We start from the raw sequence: 17,928 nt of genomic DNA on the forward strand, positions 1-17,928 counted from the left end.
AAATGTAAAGGCCCTGGGGTGGGGGGCTTGTGTTGCCAGCCTGAAAATCTTTGAAGCTGATATCCTGCTAAGTGGAATGAAAAGCAGTGCCAAATAAAAAAAATTCAGCTACGGAGTGCCGAGAGCCATGTCTAATTCTATTGTATTTTCATTCCTATACACCATCTAACCACTGCAAAAAGCTGTGTTATAGCAGTAGCAGTGTACCCCTGTATGATTCACAGAAAAATGTGGCAAACAGTCAAGTTGATTTGTGTAATACCATTGTCACACTGCACACAGTCACAGCTAGACTCCACTACAAGCTGATCTCTAATACCATTGTCACACTGCACACAGTCACAGCTAGACTCCACTACAAGCTGATCTCTAATACCATTGTCACACTGCACACAGTCACAGCTAGACTCCACTACAAGCTGATCTCTAATACCATTGTCACACTGCACACAGTCACAGCTAGACTCCACTACAAGCTGATCTCTAAAACCATTGTCACACTGCACACAGTCACAGCTAGACTCCACTACAAGCTGATCTCTAAAACCATTGTCACACTGCACACAGTCACAGCTAGACTCCACTACAAGCTGATCTCTAATACCATTGTCACACTGCACACAGTCACAGCTAGACTCCACTACAAGCTGATCTCTAATACCATTGTCACACTGCACACAGTCACAGCTAGACTCCACTACAAGCTGATCTCTAATACCATTGTCACACTGCACACAATCACAGCTAGACTCCACTACAAGCTGATCTCTAATACCATTGTCACACTGCACACAATCACAGACTCCACTACAAGCTGATCTCTAATACCATTGTCACACTGCACACAGTCACAGCTAGACTCCACTACAAGCTGATCTCTAATACCATTGTCACACTGCACACAATCACAGCTAGACTCCACTACAAGCTGATCTCTAATACCATTGTCACACAGGATGCAGTAAGCAGAGACGACTCAGTACCTGACATGGGGTAAATTATAATGAATTACAATTACAGCAGAATAATTTGCTGAAATTGCAATCACAATGCTATTTTGTTTAATTACAAATACAATTATAGTTATGCTGCAGTAATTGCAATTATAAAATCACACTAAAAAGTAACAAATAGACACACACATTAAAATGTTTTACTCTGTGTATTCTATCAAGCAGTAATCACAGCTAGAAATACAGAAACATACTATATTGATGATTTTTTAAACTAATGGGAAAGGTCACTAAAAGTGGTTGAAAATATGAGAAGAATGATCGCTCAAAGTAAAACATGGAACTGTGAATGATTAAGCTTGAAAAGGTGTGCAATTGAACTGTAAGTGATCAATTACATGGCAATTACAATGACAGTACTCAGGTGTGCCTAGGTTCAACTACGATTACATTGTTATTATTATTATTATTATTATTATTCATTTCTTAGCAGACGCCCTTATCCAGGGCGACTTACAATTGTTACAAGATATCACATTATACATTATTTCACATTATACAGTTAGCACATTATTTTTACATACAATTGCCCATTTATACAGTTGGGTTTTTACTGGAGCAATCTAGGTAAAGTACCTTGCTCAAGGGTACAACAGCAGTGTCCTCCACTGGGGATTGAACCCACAACCCTCCGGTCAAGAGTCCAGTGCCCTAACCACTACTCCACACTGCTGCACTTGCAGTCAAGGTTAAACAGGACACAGTTCCAATTGAAATTGAGCCAGGTCTGCTCAGTACTCACGGTTTTCAGCTTCTTCACTGCCTCTTCACACACGTGCATGCCTCGAGATTCATCCACCTCCACGTGCCCCAGATACTGTGAGGAAGAGCAGAGTGCCGAGTCAGGCAGCAGCAATTACACGATACACAACACCGCGGCTTTCACAAGAAGCGATCAACCGAAGCATGAACTCACCATGCTAAATAACTGCAGTTAATCAAACACCTCCATCCACTGCCCACGCCATGCACAGCTTATTCACAAACGAGGTTTCAACGGTTTTAGCAAACCTGTGTTTCAATTTAAAAAAAAAAAAGAAATCTCTGATAGTCTTGCACTTCCATGACCATTTCGCCTGGAGAGTGGAACTGCCCCCCCTTGCTGTTTGAAAATTAAAATCATTATATATCTCCCTTGCATCCAAACACCCCAGTTTTCTTCATTAAACCTAAAAGTAAAAGTTTTTTTCCTCTTATGTAACTTCCTGATGCACCAAAAATGTCCCTTGAAGAAAGTTTCTCAGAGCAGAGTGTGTTTTGCCCAGACCAGAGTGACTACAAGCACTGATATCTCACAATAGCACTTTGATAGTCATTTTTTCCATATATATATATATATATATATTATATATATATATATATATATATATATATATATATATATATACACACATACATTATATATATTATATATATATATATATATATATATATATATATATATATATATATATATATATATATATATATATATATATATATATATATATATATATATATATATAGTGACCTTTTAAGGTCATTATTATGGAGATTATTAGTTAAACAAGCAAGTAGATTTATTTATTTGGTATTGGATTGTAGTGTTTTTTGTTGCTGTCATAGAAGCTAAAAAGTGTTTCAGTTTATTTGTAAACTACACTGTGATCTATGATTTTATGTACCCTACACCTTATGCTAGAAAAATATGTATCCTATTTCTTCAAGAGGTTTATTATGTGAATATTCTCTTTTAAAATAAATTACTATTTGCTGGTTTACAAAAGCATATGCAGACACAAATCATATAGACTATAGAGACTGAGTAAATCGCTTTGTTTAAGTTTCGGTCCTGCTTTCACCCCTCCCTCATGTAAACATGTCCAGCTGCTGTCCTCAATGAATACAGAGTTACTTGTGGCCACTTACTGTACTGTAACCAGTGGGTCCTCGTAAAATCACAGAAGTAAAATTGTGAAAAAGAGTGCATGTACTCGTTCAAATATGTGTATAAATGTATCAGATTACAGCCAAATCAATTTAAAACGTCTATATCAGGCTCAAATTATATAATAAAAGCTTAGTGAAGATTATGTTCACCATGTAGGGTGTGACAGACAGGCAGACGGACAGACAGACACAATCGCCTAATTGTGAAAAGAGAAAGGCTGACATTGCCAGTGCAGGTATGTTTCAGTCAAAAAGCGATGTTACAGTTACCTGTTGGGCAAATCTGTTTTTAGGCATAACTGTTCTCATTGTAACACAGGGTTATATATACACATTGTAACAGTGTATAATGAAACTTTCTGCTGAAGCATATATATGTTTATATAGGGCAGCAGTGTGGAGTAGTGGTTAGGGCTCTGGACTCTTGACCGGAGGGTCGTGGATTCAATCCCCAGTGGGGGACACTGCTGTTGTACCCTTGAGCAAGGTACTTTACCTAGATTGCTCCAGTAAAAAAAACCCAACTGTATAAATGGGTAATTGTATGTAAAATAATGTGATATCTGTATAATGTGAAATAATGTATAATGTGATATCTTGTAACAATTGTAAGTCGCCCTGGATAAGGGCGTCTGCTAATAAATAAATAATAATATGTAAAATAGTAAAAAATGTTGTTTTTTTTTTATACCAATATTACCCCCCCGGTCCATGCATCTGAAAAATCTTCATGAAAGCGGTTGTAATTCTGTACGGTAACTGCAGTCCTCCAACTCCAAGGCTGGTATTCATTTTAAACAGCATGACATTAACGGTGGGGGTAACTACGTCAGAGGTAACTGGTGCTGGCCCAGCCCAGTGCTCCAAGGCTCTGAGGCTGAAAGGGTTGACTTTGCAAGAGCTGCATCTGCATCCACAAAGCACCAGAGTAAGGAAAAAGCTTGCCTGCAATGATGGTAAACTTTTTGCTGTTAAATGATCAGACCTATACATATTTCCTTTAAGGTAAATGTTTATAAAGCTACCGGTAGTGCATTGTGTTCTGTGTTGAGAGAGATCATGATTAGTAAAGATGCTGATTTCTAAGGCTGGTGGAAACTGCCCATTGTATAGCCTAGGTCCCAGGTCCTAGGTTCGAATCCAGCCTAGGGTACTGTCTGTGTGGCGTTTGCATGTTCTCCCCGTGTTCGCGTGGGTTTTCTCCGGGTACTCCGGTTTCCTCCCACAGTCCAAAGACATGCTGTCCAGGTTGATTGGCCACTCTAAATTGCCCTCTGTGTGTGTGTGTGTGTGTTACCCTGCGATGGACTGGCGTCCCGTCCAGGGTGTAGTCTCGCCTTGTGCCCTGTGTATGCCGGGTTAGGCTCCAGCTCACCGCGACCCTGTAAAGGAGTAAGCGGTTAATGATAATGGATGGATGGACTATTATGAATGTGTACTCCTGAAGAAATCCTCAACAAGTACCAGCATGGAATGAGCTTGTTGTAGATATAAACAACCATGTACCGTATCACTTTCTTCTGGGACAAGCTTGTGAAATTTCCAGACAAAACTAAACCAGGCAACACATATTTGGCGGCTCAGGAAATCCAAAGGCATCCAGACCACACACAGAACTGGGCAGAAAGTTTATTCAGCTTCAAGATATTATTTTTGAATGCATTTCATTTCGTCTTCTGAAGAATTTCCATGGGAAAATGATTTTGCCCCTGGTACAGTACAATGTTAGTTTTTAAGAAATGATTGCAGAGCTGTCAAAAAGTCTTTAATACTAGTTTCCACTGGCGTGTTGAGCACGGGCAGTGGTGTGGTGGTAAATAAAGTGGGTAAACTTCCCCTGTTAGGTGGAGTTGAACAGATACATTGTTATTGGAGTCTCTCCTCCAGTCCTTTCCCTCTCAGGTGCTGTTCATGTGTGAACAGTTATGTGAGCTTCCTTTCACGGGCTAGAATGAAGGCTACTAGCACTGCCCTGCAGGGCCAGTGTGCCTAACAACAGAACAGTAACAGAAGAGAACAACCAATCACAGAACACTAACACACACACACACACACACACACACAGAACACGCAGTCCAGTGGCCACGCCCCCTGCTCGCATCACAGTTCTGACTGTCAGTCTCGCGCACAGCAACTCAACACAGATGCTCACCGTTATAATATGTTATCTTTAACCCAGGATTTGCATATCACAGGAGAGTAGAAATGAGTAAACTCTGTATCCCTTACATGAGAAGTGGGTAAACGCTACACCACTGAGCATGGGATGCACCGGGGCTCTAGTAGTTTCCACTGCTTGATCTGGGGTACACCCCTGGCTGCTCCAGCCTTTTTAAAACTCGGCTAAGCTCTCAGTATGTGGTGAATGTGATCTCCTCACAGATGCTGAAGGAGTTCTATAGGAGGGAACTATAATAAAACGACATCACAAAATGACATGTGGCAGTAGCTTAAGTAAATAAAAACAGTTGTATTGGTGTCTTACACACGATGAGGCAGTGTGACCCCTGTGAACACATGTAAGGTACTGTAAGCTATCACCTGTAGAATTAACTTATTTTGCTTTATAAAGTCGAATGAAACCTGCTGAATAATGTTACCTTAACATATTGAATTACATACCACTTTGTAGTTTTCCCATATACTTAATGAAAAACTGACAAATTAAAAAAAAACATTTTGAAACCCAACGTGACCTCTATTATGGCTTCCGATATAATTTTGAAGTTTCTTTGATTACATGATGTTAAATAAAATATATCAATTATGTTCATATAGTTTTTTTTATGTCTCAGTCCTAAAATTCTATGTGATACAACTCTTTTGACCAGGGCTGTAGGCATGCCTCATTTTAATGGTAAGATACATCTTGTTATAACCTGTTGAAATATAGGCGGTGGCCTCAGGGGTGTTAAGTTTCCTAAACTTCAGGATTAAAACGCATTTAAACATTTCAGCTGTAACATATTGGGAATGTTAATAACCAATCTGAAAAACCATTATAAGAAATGACTGCAGCATGTATCTGTGTATAAGACTGTGTGTGCAGCATTTAATTATAAAGGGAAAAGACAGTGAAGAACTACTGAACAGGAAACACATTGGTCTACACTCGCTACAATGTAAAACACCTGCATAATTCTGACGATGGTTAAAAGTTCAGGGACAATTTCTTTAAAACCTGGCTAATGTTTAAATGTTTAATCTCTAAACTATTACCACTCTGTCCATTAAATACTAATTGACCAGTGCTCAATGGAAAACGCAGCGTGATCTACATTAAATATTTATTGACCAGTGCTCAATGGAAAACGCAGCGTGATATAAGCCCTAAAAATGTTATCGTTTTGGCATTTCACTTATAAAAAACAAGATAATTTTGGAAACTAAATGCAAACTTAAGGAAGTTTTTGACTGGTAAATTCCACAGAGAACGAAATGAACAGAATTTCTACAATATACTATATACATTGTTTTTATGGGGGGGGGGGGGGGGATATGAATAGGAACTGTGTATTAAATAAAACTCTCATGCTCTTTCAGAACAGGTCAAGCAGCAGCCGGTATAAATGTACACTCGCAGTCTGTTGGTAGGAAAGCCAGGATGGCACTGTGCTGGATGAGCTGCTGTCATTCTCCCTTACCTTTCATGAGCACAGTGTAACATGGTCAAGCACACACACTCATTGGAAACGAAAGCCTATGTAACTGGATAATACTGTGTGACACACACCCCTAATATTCTTTAAAAAAGTCACAGAAGTCACCGTTTAAAAGGATATCTCTTGTCTCAATTTTGTAGAAGCAGGAGTCCTCCTCAGACAGACTCCCCAGTTTGCAAACTCAAACTAGAAGGAGCACTAGGGGGATCCTCGCTCCCTCATGGTCGCCCCGTAACACAGTTTAAATGGGTGAATGAAAAACAGATTAAAAAGGCTTCAAAACCTCAGCGTGGACAACAGATTTTTAATTAATCAGCAATGGCCGGAAGAAGAGCTTTGCAGGGAATTGCTTCTGTTCACTGCCCCGTTTCTCTCCAGACACACTTTATTAGAAAGTTTTCTGCATCTTGCTTAGCATTTTGATGGGCAGTTGCATGAACCACTCTCTTACTCTGACCCCTGTCGGTAAAATGAGGATAAAAACTTTATAACTACGAATTCAGACGAGCCCGGCTCTTTAGAAGATGGTTGTTTGCGGTGTGTGAGGTCTTGGGTTTGAGCCTCTGTCCCGTTACAGCTACGGGGGCACAAGAGTCCTGCTGAGAGGCCATAATAAGGACTGCAGCAAACTCATGTAGTGTGAAGGCACGTTTGCACTCACCCGCACTGGGAAGCTGCACTTGCCCTTGCGCACGGCCTCCTCGTCAGACTGCCACTGGTGCGGCCGGCTGGCCTCCGGCACGTAGCAGGGCTTCTTCCTCCGCAGGCTCTGACGCAGCTTGTTCATGGCGGGATCCGTCACGCTGCAGAGCAAGAGAGAGAGGCAGGGTTAGGAGGAGCCCAGCCCACACCAACCGCTAGAACCAGCTTTCACACAAAGCAAGTCAATCTAGACCAGGGGTAGGCAACCCTGGTCCTGGAGTGCCACAGACACTTCTGGCTTTTGTTTTACCCAAGCCCCAATGGATTCAAATGATTGGCTTAATTGGTTAGAATTACCATGTGTTCCAGGTATGTAGCAATTGACAATTAAGAGATACCTACAAAACCCGCAGGATTGTGGCCCACCAGGTCCAGGGTTGCCTACCCCTGATCTAGACAACTGCTGCAGGTGGGCCACGGGATTGCCACATGGGAGAATTAAAATTGAATTTCCAAAGGGCAGCAGTGTGGAGTAGTGGTTAGGGTTCTGGACTCTTGACCAGAGGGTTGTGGGTTCAATCCCCAGTGGGGGATACTGCTGTTGTACCCTTGAGCAAGGTACTTTACCTAGATTGCTCCAGTAAAAACCCAACTGTATAAATGGGTAATTCTATGTAAAAATAATGTGATATCTGTATAATGTGAAATAATGTATAATGTGATATCTTGTAACAATTGTAAGTCGCCCTGGATAAGGGCGTCTGCTAAGAAATAAATAATAATAATAATAATCTGAAATAAACCAACAAAGCTGTGATTTATGGAGGTTATTGGGTTCAACCCAAAAGGTGTTTGACCACAAACACTATCTGAGGGCTGGCCACAGACAGCTGCAGTATATATTATGAGGTGCATTTTTACACAAGATTTTCATGACAACGATCACAATCGACTCATAATAAACTACAAAGTAAGAATTTATGGAGCCTTGGAGGGTCCTATAACCCCAACAGCTACAATCAGCTTTGACCCCAACCTGCTCTCCAGCTGTGCAGTGGCAGTGATGGTTTGAATTAGTTTCAGTTCTTTTTATGGGACCTGTTTGTACTGCATTGAAAATCAGTGGATTCCCTATGCAGGGACACAGAGGTTTAAATAGACAATTCCAGAAATGAAGAGAAGGGGTTCAGGGGTGCTCTTGCTTATTTATTCCTTTGTTTCCAATCAGACTCGCTGTAATTGTAAAAGGAGTTGACAAAGTTAACCCTAGCCAATCTCACAGCTTAGCACAAGAACCAGGACACAGGTGGAAACTAGGTGGACAGACAGGAGAGAGGAAAGACAGCCATGCTGTGGTGGCTGAATCACTGGGGTCCTTCAGGACCCAACTTAATACAGTTTGAGACCAATCAGCTACCGAACATTAGTGGGCCGAATGGTGTTTTCTCAGTTGTGAATTTTCTTATGTTCTTATGAGTAATAATTTTTCGTATTTCTTTTCAAATTACATCCTGTTACCACGAAGACTACATCCTTTATATTGATTGCATTACCGAAGCTAAAACAGGCAGCATATGTTGTTTTTCTTTGAGGAAATCGATGGCTGAATGCATTACAGTGTTGGCACTGCCCCCATCTGCAGCTCCAGCTCGCTGCTCACGGCATGTCAGTGCAGTGTATCAACAATGAGGTGGCAGCCAATGTCTGACAGCTTCAGACAACGAGAGAATCAATCATCTTATCTTCAAAAATCTGAAAACCTTCCACCTACTTTAACCTAAGTGAACACTCCCTTTTTGTACCCCGACATCAGCAATCAACTGTTAAATATTGAACTACAGCCACTTCAGAAAGTGTACACCAGCCCAGGCAGAGGCAGGAGGCATTCCTTCTGAAGGTTTATTCCAGGTACAGTTATATCAATTGCATTGAAAAAGGCTCTGTTAGTTATCAAGGGGTTGCAGTTCTAGCATCAGGAGGAAGCATTGGTAGTGACACACATACATGTCTTGATGAAAACATCAGATGATCATTTTTCCCTTCCCAGCTGATTCCTGAACCTTGTCCAGTTTACCCCTGCCCCTGCCCCTGCCCCTGCCATGAATACCACTTCAATTATCTGGCTTGTCAGCTTCCACAGGAGGTCAAGGTGCTTCTGATTAAGGATGGTTTGCCATTCACCAGAAACCATGCAGCTACAATGGCAATGGAATTGATGGGCACAGAATGGACTGCTGGAGTCTAGCACGTTGGAGATTATATTTCAGCTATGAAAGTGACGTGATCAAATGGAAATGGAGTTCAAGTATCATAAATGCCTGCTAATCTCAAAATAGATGCAAGCCATGTCACTCAAAAACGCACTGACCTCTCATGTCCAAGAAACATGACAGTGCCCAGGCCGAATCCTCATCAACAGTTCAACTGCCGTACACACCCCACTAGAGCTCCAGAAATCAGTAGTTATGACACCTACTGCCCCCTCTGCAACTTTGGCAACTGTGAGATCTGGAAAAACTAAACACAAAAACGGTCACAGTTTTGTATTGAAATTACAATTGCATATCCCTAGCAGCCATTTTCAGAAATTCACTGTGGAAGGGTAGCTGTGTTGTCACGCCAGCTGGCGGCGTTATTTACATCGATCAGACAAAAATAAATCAAACCATCAAACAAAACAAAGCAGTGAGCATAACCTTTACTTCCTGTGACCCATCGTCCCCATGACATTTTTTTAATTTTAAATTCTGTGCTGTGCCTTGTCAGCGCCATGCCATGGCGCATTCCTTTCATATCTAATACCGGCACAGTGTTACCATGGAGACAGCACGCAAAGTGGGCGGGGCTACAATTACTCTCTCAGAAAACAGTCATGGCGGATGAGTGTTACCACGGAGACAGCACAAAGTGGGCGGGGCTACAATTACTCTCAGAAAACAATCGTGGCGGATGAGTGTTACCGTGGAGACAGCACACGAAGTGGGCGGGGCTACAATTACTCTCAGAAAACAATCGTGGCGGATGACAAACAAACAAACAAACAAACAAACAAACAAACAAGTAAATAACCAAATCTACAATCTTCAGAGGACAAGGAAATCAAATAATTAATACAAGTACAACTTGGACGACACAAAAACATACAGCAGCAGCTAAACACAGCAGCTAGAAATCTTAAACTGTTTGAACAAATCTCACAGATTTTAAGAAGTGGTGGAGTAGACAAAAACGCAGTACAACAGTACAACACTGTAAAAGTCATTTTTCTGGGGCAGCTTTTAGCATGGTGCTGTCAATGTGTCCTATTATGCTAACAGTTTAGCAACTTTATGAATGTAAAAAAAATGTTCATAACTAAAGTGCTGCAGAATGGTTCTTGTTAGAGGATAGCACAACACAAAAAAACAGTGGTGTACATTCCCAATGTTTAGCAGTATGTCCATGGCAACAGCACCAAAACAGTCTCTCAGAAGCTTTCATTTCAGGGATGTGTGGGTGTGTGGCACTCAGGTACATACACTACCAAGGGTACTTACAGAAGGGCAATTATTTTGCAGGAAAGATCTCTGCAGAGGATATTAGTGTTACTATGAAGCAAAACTAAATACATTTAGTAAATTCTTCCAATTTTCAAAACGATTTTATAGCTGGATAATACTGGATATAGCAAAGTCTGGTTGTTCTTAATTACCTCATCACCACAAACTGGGGACTCATTTAACATCATTCAACAAGCTTTTTGGTGGAAATAAACTATTATTCATGTTTCTTAGGCAAACAAAACTACACGTTGTTTAAATATCCTGGAGCTCACATTTCTGATCAGCAGTATAGATTCCTTACCTCAAAACACATTTTGCAAGCCAGCAGCAAACACACAGTCTGAAGCGGCGGTGAAACTTTCATTTCTCCAGCCTGACCCAGCAGCTCAGAGGCAGAGGAGCTTTACAGTAGATTCTTATGTTCTTACAGTAGATCTACACAATCTACATGTACCAGCTAACGGGGGGAGATAATATCTGCATTGCTTGTCCATTGTTATCCCCATGTTGACATTGGAGTATCTTTGGACAGCGATGATAAAACCTCATGTGTCCCTGTGGTGCCCCCTTCATGTCAATAATCACATCAATAAACTTGGACTGCTTCTCGACTTCCCTGCTGGGGGGCTGGCTGGCTGGTTTTCACATAGTGGTTGTTTAAGAGATACCTTCACATATCTAAACTCAGTGATAGTCTACATTCTGAAATAGAGGGCACATCATTGGATTTCCTAGCTGTTTAAACAGGTTCAAACCTTTGGGAAATATTTGTACCAACAAAGAACCCTGTTGACACGCCCTCTTTCAGAGTCCTGCTACTTCGTGATCACTCCAGCAGTCATGTGGACGAGACTACATGTGCTCAATATTTACGTTCATGTGGAAAAGACTTTGAATAAAAATGGAATTAAAAACACTACACTGCACAAATCTTACCTGCAACTTCCCCAGCCATCCAATGTTTTTATTTCACAGATTAATTGTAGACATGTTGCATTTTGTAAGTGCAACCAAAGTCTCCACAAATTGGAACAGGACTCAAAAAAGCATGCAGCAGTTCAACTGCACAGCGAGGACAGTGAAAAGTGTAGACAAGCGCATACACCTTGAAGATGCTAAACTACGTGAACTTTATGTCGCAGTATTTGTTAAACCTATATAGTGGTATACAATAACAATACAGATAACAGCACAGAATACATCCAAAGGTACAACAGACATGCATTACTGCAATGTATAGTTCTGTAGGATTACCATGGGCAGGTGGTCTCACCACCCACTGTGCTAAATGTGACTTTTAAAAACTTGAATAAAATGCACATGTGGTTCATGCCTGAAACTGTTAACACCCCAAATATAAACAAGAACAAAATTGTACAGCTGGGTTCCCAAAGCCTTGCTCTAGTGTGATGTTTTCTCCTTTGCTGGACAAGTTTAGTGAATCTGTATGGTATTGTCTATTCCTCCTAAAATGGCTGCAAGCTTCAATACATTGTGTGCTTCATTCTCCTGTAAAACTGCATGCAATGTAAGAAATAAAGAGGTGGAGGAAAGCCATAGTGTAAAGCATAGCTCTGCAGCCACAGCAATCTGTAAATGTAAACCAGACAGGGTTTCCAAACCCACCAGAGCTCTCAGACGCTCTCTTTGGGTTCTTCGGTTCTTTTTCATGCTGACTCTGAACTCCACCAGAAACCCTCAGCTAAAGGAGTCTGACTCAATCTCCCTAGAGTCTGACTTCATTATGTGTGCAATGAAACCCAGCTGGACTACAGATTTCATACAAAAATAAAATAAAATAAAATAAAGAAATGCAGATCCCTTGGTCTTATGTTCAACACCCTCAACTTTCTTCTCCAAATATTTTTGTTTGAAAACATCTGGAATAGATTGAAGGAGGGGAGGTTCTTCTTGAAACGGCTGTTTTGTTTCTACCAGACCTGAACGCCCGCCCGCCCACCCCCGGCCCAAAAAACACCAACATGAGACTAAACTTCATCTTGAGCCATCAAAACAAACACAAATAAAGGAGGTCCCAGCCGTGAGCAGAGAGGTTGTATATGGGTCACAGCACAGGGGGCGCTGCAGTCAATGTGTTTAAACTGTGGAATCCTCTGCAGTGTTTCAGTCCTGAAAGGCTATTCCGCATGTCGTCAGTGCTTGTGAAGAACTGGTTATGATGACAAACCCAAACCTTAGGGTTGGCCCTCGACATAGACTAGATCAAAGTGCAAGGTTCTGTAAAATGGAACTATGGGGTACATCTGCAGAAATCAAGCATTGACACATTATTATTTCTCCCCCCCGTGTCAAATCCTATGTCGACCCACTTTGCTCACTAAGTTTTTTGTTTTCCTATTTGAATCAAATGTTTTTAATATGGAGCCTCGTCTTTAAACAACCCCGGTCTTCCGTATGTTGTTTCTAAATATTAGAAGATTAAATAAAATAAAAAATTAGCAAAAATAGGAAAAACTTTGAGAACAAGCAAAATTAGGCCTACACAGTATTTGAATCAAATTAAAAAATTAAAAATGTCATTTTGCAAATATATCTTTTTGTAGATCCATTAAAAGTGAATCAATTTCGACAGCAAACATTGAATTCTTGGCTGTCGCTTGTAGACAGAATTCCCATATGATACACCCTTCTCTTTTGGTGTTGTAGATGGAGGTTGATTTGCAGCAGCCAGTCTCCTCCTTTTGACACAGCCTGTTGGAGTTGAATAATCCAGAGCCAAACTGATCATGTTACAAAATGCCAACCTTACACAATGCATGGTACTGAAGTGCCTTCACTATAAAATGTGAAGGACACCTTTTAACTTGATTTTAGGAAAAAAAGGTCAACTCTACACACTTGCCAACTGGTAAAAGGCGGATTGTAAGCAAAAGCTCCCCCCCTATCCTCCCTGCACAGTCCCATTCATTTCCTCCAGAGCTTGGCAGTGTGTGCCATGTTCAATTCACAGCCCCTGATCATAAAACGAGGCTGGAAATAAAACCAGCCAACCACAGCCATTCAGCGGAGTTTTAAATAGAGGCTGTAAAAATAGAAGCAGCATTCTGAGGCTGTCGCCGCTGAAAACAAAAACACCAAACACAAAGAAACATTTAAAATGGGCCCACCATTTGTTTTTCACACACTAATGCACTGTGGTACCAACAGTCACTAAAATGCAATGGAACGTCAACAGATTTTTTTTGAGGAGCAGAAAAAAAATAACATTTCACAAAATCTAATATTATTATTTATTGTTATTATTTGTTTATTTAGCAGACGCCTTTATCCAAGGCGACTTACAGAGACTAGGGTGTGTGAACCATGCATCAGCTGCAGAGTCACTTACAATTACGTCTCACCCGAAAGACGGAGCACAAGGAGGTTAAGTGACTTGCTCAGGGTCACACAATGAGTCAGTGGCTGAGGTGGGATTCGAACCGGGGACCTCCTGGTTACAAGCCCTTTTCTTTAACCACTGGACCACACAGTGGGGTTAATGGGGTTAATAACACAGTAAAAGGTCGCTTTAAATTATGACTTTTAAGCCCATGACGCCACCTGCTGGCATATAATGCTCAAAAATAACAACACTTACTGAAAGAAAACAAAACAAAACAACAAGAACAACAACATGCTAAAAATGCCATTCTAAGTGCTTGCCAATAACCAATACCACACAGCGGAAATAATCCAGACTCATCCGCCCTGCTGGAAATGTGTTCATTCTTTCACAGATTAGCATTATAATGTTACTAAAGCTACTGAAAGGCTTGGATATTATTGGTTGATGAGTGCGTTCCAGAGGCTTTACTGGTGTAGAGTGAAAGGGATCGTACCGCAGTCAATTACAAGTCTCACTCCTGCTTCTCTTTCATGCCTACTTCCAGTATCAAACACAAAGGCTGTAACCTGTAACTTTTCACACATAATGTAACCAACACAACAGATTTATTTGCCGTCCGAAAGGGAAGAGGGGGGACTCGGAGGATAACTTGTGTGCTGTCACTTCAACTACTCTTATTTGTTTTGTTTTGTTTTTTTTATACAAATAATGCCAGTTAATTTAGCTGAATAACAACAATAAAAACGGCTCTTCGGTTTGGTTTCACAGATCGCGCAAGCTCTAGTCTTGGTCTACCTTCCTAAAGTAACAGCAGCTTGACCAGAATTAGTGGCAATCGGGGTCTGTGGTCTGAATGATTTTTGTCGAGCTGAATACGGAACTCCTTTATTGAGTATACAGCTCTGGCCAAAAGTTTTGCATCACCTAGAATTTCAGGATTGAAACATTATTAAAAAAACAAAAACTATATGAACAACTTTGATCGTTTATTTGTAATCAAATAAACTACAGAATGACATCGCAAGAGTCTACCGGAAGCCATAATAGTAGTACAGTAGTTCATGTTAGATTTTGAAACGTCACATGTTTCAATTTCTGTCAGTTTTTCATTAAGTATATGGAAAACCACAAAGCAGTACGTAATTCAATATTTTAACGTAACATTATTCAGCAGGTTTCAATTGACCCTATGAAGCAAAATGAGTTAATTCTATAGGGTGATTCTATAGCTTTACATGAGAATAGGACAACACTTTAATTTCTCCATACATTTATACACTACCTCAGACTGGGACCTAGAGTCCCGTGATGATCCAATGTGATTTCAGACGGCACGTGCTAACACACGGCGCTAATTAGGCGGGACGTTGAGGTCCCTCACGACTGAAAGGTTAAAAGTTAAGGGCTCTGTTTAGTAGCTTTGTAATATTTTCTCCTTTCACTAAAAAAGGTTCAGGCAGAACGGCAGTCAAGTACAGATATAAATATTTGAAGTGCTGATGCAGCGCAGGGTTAAACTACAGAAGACGGGACTCTGGCAGTGCTGTGGTCCGCCCTCGGGAAGCTACAAGCTTGCTGGGTGGGGGAGGGGGGCTCCGAGCCATTATTCTGCCAATGAGATGTATTATGGGGTATTGACCAGACTAATGGGTCTGAAGAACCTGCCGACTCAAGGATAATGCAGAGCCATGTTCCACTGTGAGAGACAGACAGCTTCAAAAACAAGCAGCCCTGCCCCCCCCCCCACACACACTGTAACCCTTCCCTGCTCTCTGACACACACCCTCACTGTAACCCTTCCCTGCTCTCTGACACACACACCCTCACTGTAACCCTTCCCTGCTCTCTGACACACACACCCTCACTGTAACCCTTCCCTGCTCTCGGACACACACACCCTCACTGTAACCCTTCCCTGCTCTCTGACACACACACCCTCACTGTAACCCTTCCCTGCTCTCTGACACACACCCCCTCACTGTAACCCTTCCCTGCTCTCTGACACACACACCCTCACTGTAACCCTTCCCTGCTCTCTGACACACACCCTCACTGTAACCCTTCCCTGCTCTCTGACACACACACCCTCACTGTAACCCTTCCCTGCTCTCTGACACACACCCTCACTGTAACCCTTCCCTGCTCTCTGACACACACACCCTCACTGTAACCCTTCCCTGCTCTCTGACACACACCCTCACTGTAACCCTTCCCTGCTCTCTGACACACACCCTCACTGTAACCCTTCCCTGCTCTCTGACACACACCCTCACTGTAACCCTTCCCTGCTCTCTGACACACACCCTCACTGTAACCCTTCCCTGCTCTCTGACACACACACCCTCACTGTAACCCTTCCCTGCTCTCTGACACACACCCTCACTGTAACCCTTCCCTGCTCTCTGACACACACACCCTCACTGTAACCCTTCCCTGCTCTCTGACACACACCCTCACTGTAACCCTTCCCTGCTCTCCAACAAGTGGCTGTTGTGATGAGGGAGGAAGAGGGATGCAAATGAATCAAATGCAATAGAGGGGTAAGCTACCAGTCTATTTATATTGCTCTGATAGCCCGAACAAAGGTTTATACACTTTATTAGTATAAGCGCTTCTCTAGAGATATGCCAAAACCTAGTATGAGATGTGCTAAAGAATGTCCCTTTCAAGTTTCATAATAATGAGATAAGCGGTTCTCGGGATATTAACAGCCAGAGTTCAAGGTGGGTACTGCCTGTATATCCCCTGTTTCATCACCGCAGGCTGCTGTTTTCTCCTGTCCCTTTCCTGTACCACTCTGCTGCTGTTTCCCCCTGGTCCCTGGGGCTCCTCCTGTCCCTTTCCTGTACCACTCTGCTGCTGTTCCACCCTGGTCCCTGGGGCTCCTCCTGTCCCTTTCCTGTACCACTCTGCTGCTGTTCCACCCTGGTCCCTGGGGCTCCTCCTGTCCCTTTCCTGTACCACTCTGCTGCTGTTTCCCCCTGGTCCCTGGGGCTCCTCCTGTCCCTTTCCTGTACCACTCTGCTGCTGTTCCCCCCTGGTCCCTGGGGCTCCTCCTGTCCCTTTCCTGTACCACTCTGCTGCTGTTTCCCCCTGGTCCCTGGGGCTCCTCCTGTCCCTTTCCTGTACCACTCTGCTGCTGTTTCCCCCTGGTCCCTGGGGCTCCTCCTGTCCCTTTCCTGTACCACTCTGCTGCTGTTTCCCCCTGGTCCCTGGGGCTCCTCCTGTACCACTCTGCTGCTGTTTCCCCCTGGTCCCAGGGCTCCTCCTGTACCACTCTGCTGCTGTTTCCCCCTGGTCCCTGGGGCTCCTCCTGTACCACTCTGCTGCTGTTTCCCCCTGGTCCCAGGGCTCCTCCTGTACCACACTGCTGCTGTCCTCTCCCCGGGTTTGCATTCATGCTGCTCTGATTGCTGCAGTGCTGTATCTGGCAGGTGGAAGCAGCAGCTTATTTTTACACTCAGATGTCCTTTTATACATCGGGCCAATCTAAAAGAATATATTATGATTATATGATGTCAAATAAAAGATCTAAATTAAGTTCATATAGTTTTTTTCTTTTTTTAATAATGTCTCAATCCTAAAATTCTATGTGATGCAAAACTTTTGTGCATAGCGGTATGCATTATAAAATATAGGGCAGCAGTGTGGAGTAGTGGTTAGAGCTCTGGACTCTTGATCGGAGAGTCATGGGTTCAATCCCAGGTGGGGGACACTGCTGCTGTACCCTTGAGCAAGGTACTTTACCTAGATTGCTCCAGTAAAAACACAACTGTATAAATGGGTAATTGTAT

The 17,928-nt window shown here is 42.3% G+C and overlaps 1 protein-coding gene across 2 annotated transcripts in view; it reads right to left on the reverse strand.

Moving 5' to 3' along the window:
• Nucleotides 1-17,928, reverse strand: part of LOC117394849 (numb-like protein) — a 74,946-nt gene that overhangs the window by 21,080 nt on the left and 35,938 nt on the right. The window contains exons 2-4 of one of the 2 annotated variants that reach the window (XM_033993518.3): nucleotides 9,615-9,763; nucleotides 7,266-7,407; nucleotides 1,756-1,830 (exon numbers count right to left, since the gene is read on the reverse strand). In XM_033993518.3, coding sequence (XP_033849409.3) covers nucleotides 1,756-1,830; nucleotides 7,266-7,407; nucleotides 9,615-9,634 — 237 coding nt within the window. In that variant the 5' untranslated portion in view covers nucleotides 9,635-9,763. The remainder of the gene's footprint in view (nucleotides 1-1,755; nucleotides 1,831-7,265; nucleotides 7,408-9,614; nucleotides 9,764-17,928) is intronic. The other variant, XM_033993536.3, reaches the window with a different exon arrangement.

This window comes from Acipenser ruthenus, chromosome 30 (genome assembly GCF_902713425.1).
Source record: "Acipenser ruthenus chromosome 30, fAciRut3.2 maternal haplotype, whole genome shotgun sequence".
In the NCBI taxonomy this organism is placed as follows: Eukaryota; Metazoa; Chordata; class Actinopteri; order Acipenseriformes; family Acipenseridae; genus Acipenser; species Acipenser ruthenus.